The following is an 18,071-nucleotide window of genomic DNA, read 5'->3' on the forward strand; positions in this document are numbered from 1 at the left end:
TGTTTTCTGCCTGAACCCTGCATCATGCAGGAGCAGCGCAGTTTTCACGTCCAGTGAAAAGCTGCTCATCCCGGTTCTTTTAAGGCCACCGAACTGCTTGAGGGGTGATTGTTGGATTTAACTATTCTTTATAGTTATTCACCAAATGAATCTCCATCATATCCAGACTCGGAGCTGGAGGTTTTCTAATTGGCTTTAGATTTAGGTTAAGACAAAAACAAATAGATCAGAAAGCAGGACAGGCTGCAAACCTGACAGGAGTGGAGGAAAGTACAGGTCGTATTCTCTGATCTGGACCGACTGGTTCAATAGCAGTGACCACAGTGACCTCTGTATTCAGATGTGTAAAACCTAGGTGGTCTCCAGCTCGCTCTAATGGCCCCAGGCTGCCTGGAAATGGCTCGCTTGGCCCGTCTTTGTCTCCCCTAACTCCAGCAGATGTGTGCTATCAACTCCCACGTTATTGCTGGACCGTGTTCACCTTGTGAATTTCGCTTCAACATGGATCACTTGTCAAACAAAGAAAGACCCTCGGCATAATGCAAGCGGCCACAGTGAGTCTTGAGAGGGAAACACCCCTCAGAAAGTGTAGTTGTAGCGTCCCAGGCAGGTGAGAGCAATCCGCCGGCGAGGGCGGAGGAGTCCGCGGCAGAGATCTCGCAGGGGAAAAACAAGACAGGCCAAGAAATTCCCATTTCCAGGTGGCTGAGGATGGTTTCATCGTATATTTGTGTGTTTTGTAATGAAAAGGGAGATAAACAACTCCTGATAAAGTCAGCACATGTTACATTTTCCTTTGGTTGGATAAGTGGACTTTTGGGAGGGAGAAACATTTTAGAATATTTAAAACCCCATTCCTGTCATGCCGACAATGAGAGAACCGGCCTGAGATAAAAACAGCCTGTAAATAACAGAATCAAACACATTCCAATGCCAGAAAACAGAGATGAGCAAAGGTCGCGCGGAGGTCTCCTCCTCCTTTTCAAACGGCTTTGTTCAATCCCTGATAACCTATCACGGGATTAGATTCTTCAAATAACACGCTGTCAGTGTCCTCAGCCATAACGGAGCGAGTGCCACGGGGCAGGCAGGCAGGAAGGAAAGAGGGGAGGACTTCAAACACTCGGCGTGTTTACCGAGAGTCCCCATTTCCCCCCCTCCAGTGTGAACTGCCCCATAAACACACACGTCCATAAAGGCAGGAGGCGAGTGTGTCTGTCAGCTCAGGTGTGGCAGCTTCCCGCAGATCCTCCTCACATTCTCTCTTTTTCTTTTTTTTTCCACTGAGGAGTTGAACCTCAAACAGCGGAACAGTGCATTAGCTATTGTCACTCACACTTCATCTTTCTGCTGTCACGGTCCGAGTCTCTCTCACCAAACGGCCCGACTCTCCCTCACGAACACAGCCTCGCTTTCCACACTTTTAGGTTCATATTTGATGGAATGCAAAAACCACAGGGAATAGAAAATATTTCAACACGGCTTGGATCCTTATCAAAACAACCGAGTGAACCTCAGCCAGGGGTGTCCAACTTTTTTTTTTTTTTTTTTTTTTTTTTTTTTTAATGAGGGCCAGATTCGATAAAAGTACTTGAGAGCCGACGTTGCCTGTTTATACGTGATGATAGCTTTTCAACCCCGATGAGTCAGACGCGGGTTGGATGACTCTTTCTCCTGCTGTCGTTTCACACACTCTTTAGTAAAGTCGCCTTCCCTAAAGGTTTTGTGATGCTTAACAATCGGGAGAACCGCCTCATAGCTGGCTTTGTAGACGTGTTAATGTGACTCATGGGTCCAGTTAAGGAGCGGCTGCTGTGTGGCTGTCCTGTTTTGAAGCAGTTTCCTGTAAGGCTGGGAGCTCGCTTTGTCTTATTGTGTCTTTGTTAGATTATAACTCCTAAACAAAATGTTGTACTTTTGACCTGAGCGGGGTGCTTCACCAGAAACCAGACTCGAGACGTGCCTGACCCTCAAGCCAACTTCCCCCGTCACCTTGATTAGATGACAGACAATAAAACGCGTCCACTCGGCGGCTCCTTTTTACAGTTTTACAACTTGCAATGTAGACTTGGCCAGTTTTAACACTGAGCACACGCAATAAAGAAAACCCCAGCTAAACACCAAGTGGCTGAATGCTCTTAGAGCATCATATTCCATGATTTTAACAACTGATGGTTGTGAATGTGAGATTTACCCAAAAACTAGAATATAATTACAATCGTCTTTCTGAAGATAAAAAAACAAAACACAAGGATCTGAGTTTTTGTAAACACTGATCACACTTCGTCACTGCACCTATAAATGTACCTGTATTGTATTAGCTTTGACCGATTTGAAAGCGTTACAAATTTGTGAACTATTTTTTCCACAGATGTTCCCAAGGAAGGACAAATAGCTTCAGATGGTCCTAAGTTTACATGGAGAGTTTAATTTAAATTACCTGAATGTTCCCTGAAGCAAACGAATCCAGATGATCTGTTTCAACTCTTTCCATTCACACAACAGAACATGGCTTGAGTTAAAACGTCACTTATTATTGTAGACAGAATCTTTAGTGCACTGTATGTGAATATAGTTCTATTTTACAGAACCGTATCTTTCAGTCTATATTAATAAAGTTGTGGTTGGAACAGTGTGGAGGAACAAGGAGACAACTTATAATTCAAAGGTCTGACTTTATTCATCATTTAGCAGCTTAGTAAACATGAAATGAAAAAGTTCATAGGCCAATAAATATGCTTATTTTGTACACACGCACACACACACACACACACACACACACCAGGACATTCAGACAGAGTAGCAGCAACAAACAGGGATCAGCTGAGTATAGAGCATTTGTCTTTATTATCACTGAGAGCCGCCTCCAGCTGTCCATGTAAGTATAAAAAAATCTCCCCCAATCACATTGATCATCCATCAATATTCTGTCCCACAGCAGCTGGGATAGGACCGTGCACAGGACTGCAGGGTTTCCTCGTCGTCCACTCCTTTGGAGGAGGAGCCTGTTCTGGCTTCACCTCTCTGCTGATGGAGCGTCTCTCGGTTGACTATGGTAAGAAACCCAAGTTTGGATTTGCTGTTTACCCGGCTCCTCAGGTGTCCACTGCAGTGCTGCAGCGCTACAACTCCACCCACACCACCCTCGTGCCTTCCTTAGAGATAATGAAGCCATCTATAACATCTGCCGCAGGAACCTGGACACTGGTGTCCTCCTACCAGCCTCTCTGCGTGGCTCCCGGAGGACACCTGGCTGTGCGCTGATGGCAGCGATGGCACCACTGAGGCCTGGGCTTGACTCAACCACAAATTCGCTCTCATGTACCCTAAAAAGCCTTTGTTCACTGGTACTTAGATGAAGGCATGGAGGAGGGAGAGCTCTCAGAGGCCAGAGAGGATACAGCTGTCCGGGAGACGGATCAGGAAGAGGTGGGAACCGACAGCGCTGGAGAGGGGGATGAAGAAGAAGCTGTCAGTACTCTCTGGCCTCCTGGAGCTCCGTCTGGAACACGTGTTCAGACGGGTTTTCGCTGCAGTCCAACCCGTTATTGGGCGGCCGTATGGAGTGGAACCGGCTCCAGTCCCCTTTGCACAGGATCCACGGCAGGACGTCCACCTTGTAATGCAGCTCTGGGGAAAACTCCGTACTGATCAGATTGGGGGCTCCCGCTCCTTTTCCTCGAGTTATCAGTCTCAGCTGGTCGTCGTAGCAACAGTGCTGCGCCGCTAACGTCGTGCTGTCGTACGAAAGCATGGACCGGATGCAGAATCTGGCCGAGGGTTTGTAGATGTCCAGGCGCTCTTTGGGTCCGCTGGCGTCCTTCCAGCGGAAGGTCCTGCGAAGCTTGGCGTCCTGGATGTTGACGGCGCTGTAGACGACCTCGGAGGGGTAGGAGCAGGGGCAGCCCGGCAGCTCGGTCAGGACCTGGTGCAGGTACTTCTGCAGGAAGTCGTTTTTACAGCTCAGCCACTTTTCACAGCTGTCCACATCTGGATTTGGGGAGGAGGGGACAGAACATTGTAACATTTTTTATGTTCAATAGTTTCCTTGACTTATAACTATTAATATAAAAATTTAAATGTGAACCCTGCTCCATGCTATGCTGGTTTACTGGTCACTAAAATGCTGTCTTTCTAACATTTTTTCCACTGCTGCATCATCTTAAATCATCAAATAATCTTTATTCCCATTTGTGCAAGTTTATACCTACAGGAGAGTAATGACAGCCTGGTTATTTGCTCTATACCTACAAACGACCTGATGACAGCTTTTCCCACCTGTTGAAATCTCCTCATGATCATTTCACCGTACTCATTCAGGAGATTTTAAAATAAGGTTCATCAGCTGCAGTTTAACAATAGGAAATAGCGGCACACAAACACAACAACAACAGTACTATCTATTCATTATTCAGCATTTTTTCAGCAAAAGAAAAAAGAAAAAAGGAACTCACGTTTGCTGAGTAGTAAAACCCTGACTTGGAACCTGGTTTTCACATCATATCAGACTGAGACCCCTCCCCCAGTTTACCCTCGTGACCCTCATAAGATCTCAATTTTATGGAGACTGCAGCAAAATATACAATAAACTAAAGAGGAAAAATAATTTGTGAAGGGAGATATGCGAATCGACTCGCCTATATAAGCCAAAGCACACAAGAAATGTTGAGGCAGAAAAACCTGCTTTGTTTGGATAATGTAAAATATTCCAACGGTGAACCTGTACACACAGACAGGATATCTTTACAATGAGAGGATTTATATGCATTTGATCTGTATCAGTACAGCTTTATTTGGTCTTCATCCTCCAGAAAAAAAAAGAAAAAGAAAAATGCAGTTCAAACGTGGCGCACATGCCGATAGATTTATTGAGTTCATTAAGACTTAGTCTTTAAGTTAAAAGGACAGGTATAAGCATAATTTTGCTGTTGACTAAGCAATAAGCTAGTTTACAACTTTGCATTAGAAGTGTGTTGATATATTATCACCAAAATTGAAAAGTTTATAAGGCAATGTCTCCAAAAAGAGCTTAAATCCTGGTCTTAATCTTAAAATATAAGAAAAAAGAAAGCTTTCTTGCATTGATGATCCATTTTTAAAGCAAAACAAAACAAAAAGAATACTGAGAAAGTGTCTTGGGAGAAAAAAAAGTCCCCTGCATTTGCTTTGTGTTGTTGATGTAGTGTTGAGAGGGAGAATGTCTGACACTGGCTCGGGTTCCCTCTCTGTAGGAGCTTTTGTTATGTTTGCAGAGGAAAGAGAACTTTCACATTTTGGCCTGTGCTTAGCGGCGGGAGAGCCATAAAATGAGAAAGTAGAAAGCTATTCAAACATTTCTGGGAGGCAGGGTCGGTGTTTGGTTGGGATTCAGCGGTGCAGTGCTGCGGCATGCTGGGAAGGGAGATTTCTAAACATAAAAAACAGGCTCTCGGAGTGTGACTGAGTGTGTGAGATACCATTAAATTCAACTTAAAGGTTCATATGCAGGCCAGCGACATAAAGAAAAGCCTGAATGCACACATACTCCGTACTTACTCGAATGCAGAGATTCGGTGGTCGCGCTCGCCTGGAGAGACGTTTGCTCCGTCACTGCAGAACCTGAGTCTGAGAAGGTTGAAAAAAGTTGGTGGTAGTTTGGTTATTTCACCACAAAGTCACATACAACAATAATCAAAATAGTTTTTCATTCACAAATGTTAATAAGAAGTCCAAACCAGGTTTATAATGTGAATTATGTCTGTAAACTGGCTGAATGTGAATCGTCTCTCTGTGTTTGCTCTGCTCAGACTGACCAGTCAATCAATTTTCATGGAGCTGAACAAAAGCAGGATGCATAAAATAGTTGAGTAAGAAAAGAAATGTCAAGTGAATTTAAAATAAATATAGTCTGTGCAGTAAAGGAGTAGATCTCTGTCTACAGAAAGAATCTGATACAGCGCCAGTAGAAGGATTGTGGTGTTGTGTGAGGGAGTCGAGAGTGGCAGAAAAAAACATGCGAGAGCGGTGCCGGACATGTATGAGGACAGTGAGACAGCGGCGAATTATGCAGACAAATGTGTTCGTGTGTGTGTGTGTGTGTGTGTGTGTGTGTGTGTGTGTGTGTGTGTGTGTGTTCTTGTATTTCTATCCTTGTCGGGGCCAAATGTCCCCACAAGGATAGCAAAACGTGGAACGACGTGCCTTGTGGGGACCTTTTTCCGGTCCTAAGTAGGAGAAACAGTGTTTTCTTGACCATGTTGTTGTTACTGAAAAAAGTAAAAGTGCAAAAACATTTCTTTAGGGTTAGGCTTTGTTGTGGTGTGGGTTAGGGTTAGGGTAAGGGTCAGGGTTAGGGGCTAGACATGAATGGGAGTCAATGGACGGTCCCCACAAGGATAGAAATACAAGACTGTGTGTGTGTGTGTGTGTGTGTGTGTGTGTGTGTGTGTGTGTGGGGGGGGGGGGGGGGGGGGGGGGGGTTACAGAAGGAATCAGCTCAAGAATCAAGGGCCTACGTGGAGAGAGGAGAGTAGAGAGCAGGAGGGAAAACATGAAGCGGTGGAGGTGAAGAGTGAAGAGACAAGGAATCAGTGTGAGTCAAAACAAGACAAAATGCATGTGTGTAAATGAGAGAAAGGCAGGCAGAAAGTGAAGATACAAGGAGTAGAAGTCGATGATTTAAAGTACTGAGTTGACATGAGTTGAGGGGACAGAGTTTGGATCGTATATTGGAGAAAGGATGATGGAGATGGAGCTTCCAGGTAGGATTAGAAGCAGAAGGTCGCAAAGGAGAATATTGGAGGAAGTGAAGGAGAACATGGGGATGAGTTGGGTAACTCCAGAAATGTGGCGAAAAAATGAAAAGTGGGTATTTATTCTTCAGTATAAACAGAATCTGAACTAGTTCCCAAAAAACACAAGATACAATTAAATAATGAATATCAAAGATGTACTTGCATCCTTGCTTTCAAACACTTTTGAATTGTTTGTTTATTAATGAAGACTTGGCTCAGTTGATGCTTCTTACCGGCGCAGCTCTCCAGATCACATGCACGCGACTCGGTTGCAGTACAGGCGTAGCCGCAAGACCGGGTCCGTTTCTGAGTGCCAGGCCCACAGGTTATACTGCAGGGAGCCCAGTCGCTCCACTCCTCATGTTCTGAGGAATACAGAGAAAACACACCGATAAGGGGAGGAGAGCGCAGCGGGGAGGAAAAACAAAACTCCGGAGACACATATTAGGAGCGCTCTGTAAAGGTAGCCATGTGAATTCCTTCCTCAGCTGGTGTATGTGTGTTATGCAATTAAGGAGCGACTGGAAGGAGCGGGGTAACAGCGGTATGGGACCTCTGAGACATGCTCCTCGGTATTTAACCAACGCGTTCAGGAGGATGGGGGGAGTTCAGAAAGACTTCAAAAGGCTGCGGGGGATGTGGGCTGGGGGTCGAGTGAAAGTATTCTTGCAGCGAGGGTAACGATGGCTGTATACTAGCAAACCCTGACCCTGTTTGCACAGCCTTCGAAGCGAGTGAGGAGCGGCTTTAAGTGCCAAGATTCCCTCCACACCTGGAGCTCAGTGCAACACGCTCACTATTTTCCAGTTATAGAACCTCATTAGATTATATATTCCAAGGAATAAACTACTTTTAGAGTGGATCAGATTACCTGTTTGAGGATTATCTTACCAAAATGCTCCTTGTTGTCCCACTCTTGATTCCAGCGTCGCCCCCAGTCTCCCCCGACTCCGCTCAGGACCGGGTCCTCCGGGTCGTAGTGGTAGTCCTCAGGCTGTTCCTCCAAGCTGTCAGCCCCCAGCCCGTTCCCCATCTGCTCTGGGTACTCCCAGAACAGCGGCCAGAACAGCTTCTTGTGGCTGTGGACCCACTCGGAGGACGACACCGACCAGTCGTTGCGCTGACCCTCCATGGCCAGGTCCATCTCCACCTCTGTCTCAGTCGGCGTGTCTTCCACCACCTCGATGGTTACCTGCAGAGAAGCAAGGGATACTGTCTTTCAGAAGGGTCTTAAGGAACAGTTTGACAAACATCATAAAGGGTTTATAGTATTGACTCAATTCCCATGATTCAAATGTGTTTAAGCATCTGGAAACTGACTGAACGGTCCAAGGCGGCCTGCCCCCACAACATCTACAACTTTAAATAAACTGCTCCAACAGTATTTGGTTGCTATTAAACATTTCGAGACTCATCTGGAACTTGATTTCATCCCAAATCTGCTCAATGTGCCGTCAGCGGTGACAGAAAGCAGAGCTCCTGAAGTGCTTCCCAGTCCCGGTCTTGTGAGACCACTGCTGTGCCTGTTTCAGAGCTTTTCCAGCTTTCCAGCACACCTGATTCCAATGAGCAGTTTCTGGAGAGCAGGATGTCTCAGCCTCAGTGGAAGCTTGGCATGAGGAAAGTCCCCTCCACCAAGGTCACAGTAATCTGTTCTCTGGTCTGATTTATAATTCAGAATTACAAGAGGATCACTGAGTCAAATCTTGGAATTACATTATATTGACTGAGAAATATTCCATTTATGAAAATTTTAAGTGAAATATGCAATGACAACAACCTACTTTTGATGATGGAGACAAACAAATATGAAATATATACTGGTAGAGCCCTTTGACTAAACATATGCATGTGTAGCGGGTCCCAGCTCAGTCTCCACTGGCAGATGTAAAGATAATTCTGGAAATATTGGAAATATTATTATAAAATATTACTTGGGAGTAATATTGTTGTTCATTTCTCCTTCATCCGGATTGTGTTTATTTACATTTTCATCTGAACTCTAACTGCACTAATGAATTGTTCTCTGCTATCTTGTCTGCATCAAAGCACATGCAACATCCATATTTGGGCAACATGAAGACACATTTTGTTCAAACAGAGACTCATCAAAAGTTGGCTGAAACTAGGGTTGCCAACACCCAGATATTGAAATAAGGTTTGGGGGGGGGGGGGGGGGGGGGGGGGGGGGGGTCAAAAATGCATACATAACAGCATTTTGGCACAGTTATGAAAACACATTAGGATACTGCATGACACTTACAGTAACAAGATTGTAGTAACTCATGATCAGTTTGTATTTGAGGTATACATGTGAGACAGTTATCATTCAAGTATATTTATTGCTAAATGTGCATAATAACATTAAACAGCTGTCTCTTCTGGAGTTTAACATTTTGTATTTTTCAACTAAAAAAGTGAAAAACCAAAACTAAGAAAAAAAAATCAACAAGGTGTAGTAAACTGAAAACACACACCCACACAAAAACAAAAAAACAGCACCGCGGACAGTGCCTGCAGGCCAGATATCAAGCTCCACATAGCGTTACACCATCGTCAGTATACATCTTCTTCATACCCAAACGGAGTAGCTCTACAGAGAGCTTCTTCTTCACTCTGCTTGGTACTTCTGGTTCTAGAACACACGGAGAAAAATATATGCTTCGTGCCTTTACCCATGTGGTCGGGACAAGACTCGCCTCTTTTGGCTCAAATACGTGACGTCCAGGCTGATGTGTGATGGAGGCAACCCTACTTGAAACCAAAACACACATTTCCCTTTCAAATCACATCTGTACTTCGACTTTTAAACACCTAACATCTTTATTCTCTCTTCAAAAGAGTGCTTCATTTAATAAGGATACACTTTATAAGTGTTAACTTAATAAAACCGAATGAATCTCATTTGCAGTTAAAATAAATTACATTACCACCAAGAACAATGGCAAACATGGCTACCTCATCTTTTGGCGCCAAATTTCATGAACTGAATCTAGCATAAGGCATTAACATGCGCTGCATAATGAGGCCGTAACTTATCTGAAACTATAAATTGATATGAACTGGTTGTCTTTTTATTATTATTACACACACACAACTATTTTACACACACCGAAATAAAACTCAAATGCCCTGGAGCCACAAATGGAAGTAAAAAAACAAACAAACAAGATAAGGTTGATGGCCCCATTTCCTCACTGCAGACTGTCAAACTAAACTGTTTACACACATAACATACTCACTGAACATATATCCCCGGAGATTTATATGACTTTATAAACATCTGTGATGTACGCAGTGGGCAACTGATCTGTAAATATTGAAAATATGGAACAGGAATAAGCAACAGAAGATGACTGCTGCTCCTTCTTCCTTAACCCGGATTGTGAGTTGCTCTGCACCACTAAAAGGGTCGCAGAATGACGCTAATAGAGGGTGCTGCCACCCTGTGTCCATTTGGAGAACAGCATGTCTTGCACTTCCACCTGTCTCTAATTATCACCTGGAATACAGTAAAATGCCATTGTAACAGGGCAATAAACAAAAAGCAATAATCTCAACAAAACACTCATTTTGTGAGTATCACACATGATGTAATTTTAGTTGTCCTATAAACTTTTCAGTACCATTTTACACAAGGTATAGCAAAGAGAAATTATATTTGCAAAGCTGATGAATGAAAGATACGGTCATCAAGGAATTCCAAAATGTCAAGAACTGGCAATAAACAAGAAGTTAAAGAGCGTGGCACAGTAAAAAAGAAGCCTCGCAGAGGAATGAAGCAAAGGATTTTAACGAGTCTTTACAGAAAACCAGTCACAGATTTGTCCAAAGATGCTAAATAAGAACTCAGCCAAATCTGGATTAGTATTCTCAAGGAAGACAATCACAGAGTCCTGCAAAGGGACAGACTGATGAATCTATTCAGTGCATTATGGTCTCATTGGAAAAATGAACTGCCTGAATATAGTTGCTTATGTTCGGATAAAGAAGGGAGCAGCCGATAAAACATAAATCAGCGAGACAGTGGTGGGAGTTTTATGTTGTTCTGGTGCTTCTGTGCTTCTGGAGCTGGGAGTCTCTTCAAGGTGGAAATAACCACAAAGAAAGAAAGATTTGTGAAGATTTCCAAAGAATACAGTTGGCAGTCAGCAGTAAAACTGGGTCGGAAGTCATCCGTTCGTCTTCTCACACAACAGAATCCTAAAACATGTCTGCTGAGGAGCGACCTCCAAAAGACCAAAGCGAGCGTTATTTACTGGCGTGCACAAAGCCCTGACATAAATCCTAGGGAGGACCTGAGGGGGCAAGAGACCAGGGTCCATACCAGGAGACCGTCACATCTGGAGGAGCTTGAGAGAGGGCTGGGACTCGTCCGGAGGTGTGTGTGTGTGCGTGTATGTGTGTGTGAGACCCGGTGAAAATGACTGCAAGCTGTTATCCAGTAAAAGACCATACAAAAGACTGTTAGCATCAGGGAATTCAAATTTTGTCTCAAGGAATTTTTAAGGTTTATGTGAGCGCCATAAAACGAAAGAAGGATGTCTGGAAGAGCTGCGTTAAAACTTCACTACTGTGTTTACCTCAACTGTTTACAGAATCAAGAGAGCAAATCATCTGTGGCTTATCTCTTTTTTTTCTAATCTAATCTGAAGAATAAACAACACCAAATAAACACATTTTTCACAATACAGCACTTTCAAAGTCTTCATATTAACAAAGATCAAAGTTTGCGGTGTTGTCAGTTAATAGGAAATGTGTGAAAAAACGGACAAGGAAAAAGCTTCAGGCTGAGCTGGAACCAATCAGGACGTCATGGTCCAATGATGACAGCACTGCTGAGCACAAACAGGAACCAAGATTAATTTTGGGAACAAGTGTCAGAGATGCTCCACGATCTCCCCGGGAGTTTGCAGACAAATATCTTACAATTCTGTGATTTCACTGACAATCACGTCTAACGAAGAATGATATATGATACTGAAAGCAAATCAAGAAACAGTAAATGAGTGTATGAGCAGCACACAAGTCGAAAAGATTCAGCTGCTATTTCCCTGTTTTGCACAACTTTTCATTGCATAAAAGATCAGAAGCAAAGCTTCACAAGGCTCCTTATGTTCTCCTATACCCTGACTGCACATGTTGGTTTAATCTTTCAGACACGATGCGGGAAAAGACGGCCCTGCAGCGGCGCGGTCTTTCTCATTCCTACATCAGATAGTTGTGCTCCGGCTTTATGAAAGAGGCGCATTGTGCTGGAAGCGACGGAGGAATTGATAAAGAATGTGGTGGAATGGAAAGATGTCCCGATAGTTTGTTTTGACACCAAAGCCCACGTTCCTCTCTCGTAAACAGCACACACACACACACACATACGCAGTTTCATGTTTCTGTACCCTCCGTGTGTTTTCCTGCAGGTATCTGTTGCTCCAGAGCTGCGCTGCCTCCACCAGTTCGCCGCTCGCTGTTTGATATTTCACCGTCCCTGTTCACCTTTCACCTTTCACCACAAACAGCAGAAAGGGCACGGAGTAAGAATAACAGCCACTTTTCAATCTGTTTTGTTGGAGGTTTCATCACTGAATTTGTTGAATTTGTTTCCACTGCTGTTCATATATTTTTCTTTGAAGTTGGTCTGCTTTCTTTTGGATAACATCAAAACCTTGCAGCCCCTCACAGTATCAAAACAGACATTTGTTACTGAGAAATGAAGAATGGACTGAATATGATAAAGATAGGAGATGGATCCACAATAAAAGAGGCAAGCAGCCAAAAGCATTACTGTCTTGTTCTGTGTTTTAGTAAACGAATGAAGCTCCAGCTTCAGCGAAGCCTCCTGATGGTGACAGCTTGTTAGGCAGCACGAGGAAAGTTACTGCTCGCATGTGCTGCCCGCGCACGACTGCGCTGGAGGTGATTTATTGGTATCGAGTATCACCCCCATAAATTTTTATTCGCATCTTGCATGTTTGAACATGGCTGAGATGTTCGCCCTGTTATGGTTTACATGCTGTAATGGTGGCGTTAGGAAGCCACGGCCTCGGAGTGCTGCAGACATCGCTGCATGCTGTATTCATAGTTTGCCAAGAAATGATCGAGTTAATGCGTGATTAATTAATCGACGTGGTAATGCGATATTGCGTTAACACGCAAAGCCCTTTAAATTCTGTTCATACTTATTTGATCAGATTTCTTTTTTTCAATTTTTACTCTCTGTTGGACGGCTCTAATAGGATTCTGCTGCAGTCATGGTGAAAAAGTAGCCTTTGTCCTTTTATATTTGGCTCTCATCTGTTTTAGATTTTCACTTGTTCCCTCTTTTTCTTTTGCTCTTGCTTCTTTTACACCCCGTACATATTCCTGAGGTTCGCGAACGACTCTGAGCACCCCACTGTTCAAAGGTCTTGCATAAGGTAACCCAAGACATTGCTCTGACTCAAACCAGCTGCACAAAACGGGACGTATGGGGCACGGCGGAGATACACGGTGTAGAGGAATGAAACTGAAGAGGGCGGGAGATGACTCAATTACAGGCCGCCTCCCGCTGATCGCGGCTTTAATCTGGAACACCTGTGCTGATGCAGCGATGAAATGAACAAATCATTCCAGTGACCTCCAACCTGATCACAAAACAAAGTCAAGAGAGCAGAGAGAATTGATTTCTCCCAGCGCCACACGCCGCCCTACCTGAATGTTTGGGTTCTGCGAGCCGATGTCCGCGTTGGCGAGCTCTGGGAAGTTCCTCAGATCCAGGATGAAGGTGTCGGGGTCGGCTTCAGGCTCGGGAGCAGGGAGCAGACCCTGGGAGCGGTGCCGGGACCAGCTGTGTCCCGACCTGGGAGAAGACAGACCCGAGGGAAGAGTCGGCACCAAGTTCTCTCGCTGGAGTTCTTGAAGATCCGGACGATCGTCCCCATTGGCGTTTTCTGGTATGAACTGAGAGAGGAGGAAGACAGCGGTTATGGTCTATTTTTGTAGCATACTATTCAACTTCTTTAATACCGCAGCAGAAGGTTGGGTTTATCCAGTAATTTTTGCTAACTCAAGCATGGAGGTGTGAGCCGATCTTCTAAAAAACAAAACGCAGGAAACAATTACAGCTGACGCGTCAGACATGTGTCCACTGACTGCACGCTACAATGCGCTATTTGAGAAGAGAATTATCACCTTTCTTATAACTCCGACTGAAATTTCAGTTATCCAGAAAATGCCAAAGTGTTGAGGCGGGAGCCAATTTAAAGATTAGGAGCGAAGGGCTGGATGTCAGGATTCAATTAAACGGATGATGGTGATGCTGAGAAGAGCAAAAGGTATTTCCCCGTCTGTCTGCCAAGTTCCCTCAGCTTTGGTTTGAGAGTCAAAACTTTTAGTCAAGAATAACATTGCTTTTCCCCTGTGGAGATATGATGTGTATATCTCAGAATAAATATTTAAGACTTCCTGGTCAGGACTTTCTGATCTCCACACCAGAGATTTGAGGATTAGCAGGATTTATTCAGCGTTTCAAAGACCACGTGAAATGTTTAGAACATTTGTTGCTACTGAATCTGGGATGGCTGATGAGTGTTTTCACTTCTGAACATTTTCAAGATGGTGAAAACCCCCACAATCTCACAACTCGGGGCCAATGAACCGCTTGTCGATGGCTGAAAGCCAAAGTCTGTCCAGGTTTTTACTCTGCCTGAAAGAGCTCTGAAGAATGCAGTTTCATGTTTTTTTACAGACTTTTCCAGAATTGTTCCGAATTATACGGATTTTGTGAGGACCATGATCCCAAGGAGCTGAAAGTGAAACAGAAGACGGACGGTCCGACCATCCTAGCCACTCCGGCTTCACGCCGCCCCCCCACCGAGGAGTCAGGCACGCGATTGCCGCTCTGTGAATAACTGCACAGAGGTGAGAATGGCCGCCTACCGCTGGGTCGGGAGGCCGAGTGGGACGGGGTAACCTCCTCGGCATGCAGTGAAACCTGCTATGGGGCCTTTTCTGTGTGAACTTTCTAAGTTCTCTCTGTGTCTGTGAAGGTTTCAAGTTCATATAGGACATTAACTTTATTCACTACGTCACCATCCAGAGTGTTATTAAGCTTTCTCAGTAAGAATAAAATTGACATGTCGGATCACTAAGAATCTTCACACAAAAACCACACAAAGCATCCATTCTAATATAGATCTTATAATCCAGCAGGTCCATTATTGCTCTCTTCAGGGTGTGGGACATTTGAGAACCTCTCCTCTTTCACAGCACGGCGCTCAACTTAAATTTGAACCGGCTTAAGAATTTGACGCCTTTCTCAAAATGCCGCATCAGTTTCAGCATGACGCTGATGAGAGCGTAACTGCGCAGCGAGGATTATTTTGTTAAAGACAGATGCACTCCTTCCTACCCTTTTTCCTGCCGACAATGTCCTCCATTAACAACACTTAATATACCGCCCAGACAGATGAGACCCCGGACTGTTTGAGCAGAGCTCCAGTCCTCCATCAGACAAGAATGAGAGCACATTTCTCAATGACAACTGGTCTCCTCACTGCGAGAGGAGACGGGGATGCTGCTCACCGCCACGCATACCACCGCGTCATGACAAGGGAAATGCCTGCAAACAAAATATATTGATTTATTATGTTTTTATTTCAAGGTAGAGCTTAATAAGTAGTGAGTAAAACTTTCAGTGTGTTTCTTTTTTGATGCAAAAACATCTATAATGTCAGATTTATTACAAAAAGCTGTCCTCTTACTTCTCTGTGACTCCCGTCTTCTTTACGCCATACACACCAGTTTGCACACAAGTTACAATCTAGATAAGATTGCAATTCATACATTGAAACACAATCTAAGTCAGAAACTGTGATGGTAAAAAAAGATTAGTGGCCAAGAAGCCAGACAGCCAGCGACCACAGTAACTTAGACAGGACTGCGTGCGTGAGGAGGGGGAATGAGAGTCACTGCTATGATGGGAATGACTGCAGACAGAGGAGACGTTCAAGGTTTAAATAAAGTGGTACGGTCCATCTCAGGGGTGCGTAAAACAGCATGACATGATGATTCCACGCCGGTATATGTGGAGCAGATCGTAAAATTTATATACAGGGAAGAGGAAGATATAGGAGATTTAATCGTCCGGAACTGTTGTTTTTCCCTCCTTTGGGGAGACGGACGGCTGAAGCTCAGAACCCCTCAACCTCCCCCGTAAGTCCTCCATGTAGGATCTATGTAAGGAGGCGCTGTCATCCTAGAAGAGCGCTACACCATCAGGATGGAAAGGTTTCATCAGCGGATAAAGGGGACCACCGAGGACCCAAACTGTGTCGGCTAAACTCCCCCCATCGGATGACAATGGGCCCAAATCACTCCAGTTTTTGGACTTTACATTCATTTTCTCAATTTTTCTCACACGTGTATAAGCCCATTGTTGAGAATATGATGAAGGAGGCAATCTCCATGCTGCGTCACTTTTGATCAACACTCTGTAAACCAGTGTCTCTAGTTTATATTAACTGCACAGTGTTCAGTGCGGATGCAGCCGTTAGGGTTAGGGTTCAGCATTTAGTAATGCCAACAGTGTACATTCCCATCAGGCTAATTCCAATGTAAAAAAAATGATCTGCACTGTTACAACACTTCAATCTTTCACCTCCAACATGTCAAAACTTGTTTCCACTGGGAACCACATTGCAAATAAAGCTATATGAATGGCAGAGTCACTTAATACAGGTGAAATATAGTGTATAATTGAAATATTCTGAAATTTTCGGCACTCATTTGCTAAGATCCATTTCTCTAGTTCTGCATTTTATTTTTTTATTGGACACAGTTTTCTTTGATTAGCCCTGTTATGTTCACTTAAAGATGAGAAAATAGTTTAGCATGAGCAACAAGATAAGAAAATCTAACTATTTTGGAAGTCTGCAGTCAAGATGCCCTCAGTATTACTTGATACTTAAGATACAATGCAGTCAAGAGCAAGTCCCATGTTTGGACCATGCTTCATGGTATTTTTAGAACCTGCTGTTGGCCAATAAAACAATATACCCTGGGCTGAGCCACCTCTCCATCTGATTCTTAGATCACATGCTGGATCTGTAGTCATAGTAATGCCTTGTGCAAGATATTTTAGATTACTTTAGCAGAAATGAAAGATCCATTATTTGTGCTTGACACATCCACCAGCATTGATGTTTTGACACTTCAGATATAAGAGATGAAGTCGAAAGTCTCCCTTGGAGATTATTTTAGGGACTCCAATGAGAGAGAAAAAAAATCATTATTATTAATCAAAACTTTCATGCATTTATAATATACACTTTAAATCGCGTGCATTACAAATAAGAAGTGTGATTCATTACTTTGCATGTCTTTAAACCACATGACTAAACTTCACTTGTAGCTTCACGCATGTAAAAAGTTGCGCTCCTCGCAGATCAGCAGAGTTTACCTCGGAAATGGACGCTGTAGCCGCTCTGCCCTCGCTCTCCTCGGAGTTTGCGGGAAACCCGCTGACTGACAGCGGCACCGCGGCGAGGAGCAGCCACCACAGATGCCACACTCCTCTCTGATGCATATTCCCGAGGATCCCGCTCCGATAAATCCCCCCGGCAGAGACGAGATGCTTCAGCCTGTCCGGACGCGGACAGTCCGGACCATAGCAGCCGATCAGGGGGCGCGAACACAAAGCGGCACGGCCGTGCGTAAAAGTCCCTGCGCTCCTCCAGCTTCCACCGCGCTCCGTCCACTCGCGGCTCCCTCTAAATAATCCTATTCCAGGACATCCACTCCCTCCCGGCAGCCCTGTGGATGCGCTCGTTTCATTGCACGTGCGGGGGTCAGAGATTCGGGGTGTTTGGTGCGGAGGAGCGCAGAGCAAACAGATCCGCTCTGTTCGCTCCAGAGGTTCAGGGGAGGGTCGCTGGGTTTGGGGGGTCCTCCCGGATCAGAGGTCCTCCTCTGCTCGCAGCTCAGCCTGAGGTGCTCAATGTAGGAAAAAAACACTCAGCCCCCCCCCCCCCCCCCCCCCCCCCGACGTACAGCGGACAGGGGGGGGCGACTTCCATCAGGCACGCGGACGCGCCGGAGAGCGCCATCCCCAGGTCAGGGATGAGAGAGCCAGTCCTTTTGGCTCAGATCAATAAACATACTTCACTCTTTCTGCTCCATACCTAACTTATCTCAAAAAGTTAAATGAATTACTAATTTATAAAATATTTCATTTGTATGATAGCCAAACAATCGACCATAAGTTTTAAACAAATTCTAAACTTGATCAATTGGGAAAAAAAAACAGTCAGTTTCTGTAAATAT

General features: G+C 44.5%; 1 protein-coding gene across 1 annotated transcript; it reads right to left on the minus strand.

The window, feature by feature from the left end:
• Positions 1 to 2,661: 2,661 nt before the first annotated feature.
• On the minus strand, positions 2,662 to 17,738 carry LOC115407053 (isthmin-2-like). Its single transcript, XM_030117404.1, has 6 exons — positions 17,209 to 17,738; positions 13,461 to 13,709; positions 7,665 to 7,965; positions 7,007 to 7,138; positions 5,536 to 5,604; positions 2,662 to 3,990 (listed from the first exon to the last, which is right to left on the minus strand). The coding sequence occupies exons 1-6, from the start codon at positions 17,332 to 17,334 to the stop codon at positions 3,473 to 3,475; spliced, it is 1,395 nt and encodes a 464-aa protein (XP_029973264.1). The 5' UTR covers positions 17,335 to 17,738; the 3' UTR covers positions 2,662 to 3,472.
• Positions 17,739 to 18,071: the final 333 nt, after the last annotated feature.

Source organism: Salarias fasciatus, chromosome 19 (assembly GCF_902148845.1).
Source record: "Salarias fasciatus chromosome 19, fSalaFa1.1, whole genome shotgun sequence".
NCBI classification, from domain to species: Eukaryota; Metazoa; Chordata; class Actinopteri; order Blenniiformes; family Blenniidae; genus Salarias; species Salarias fasciatus.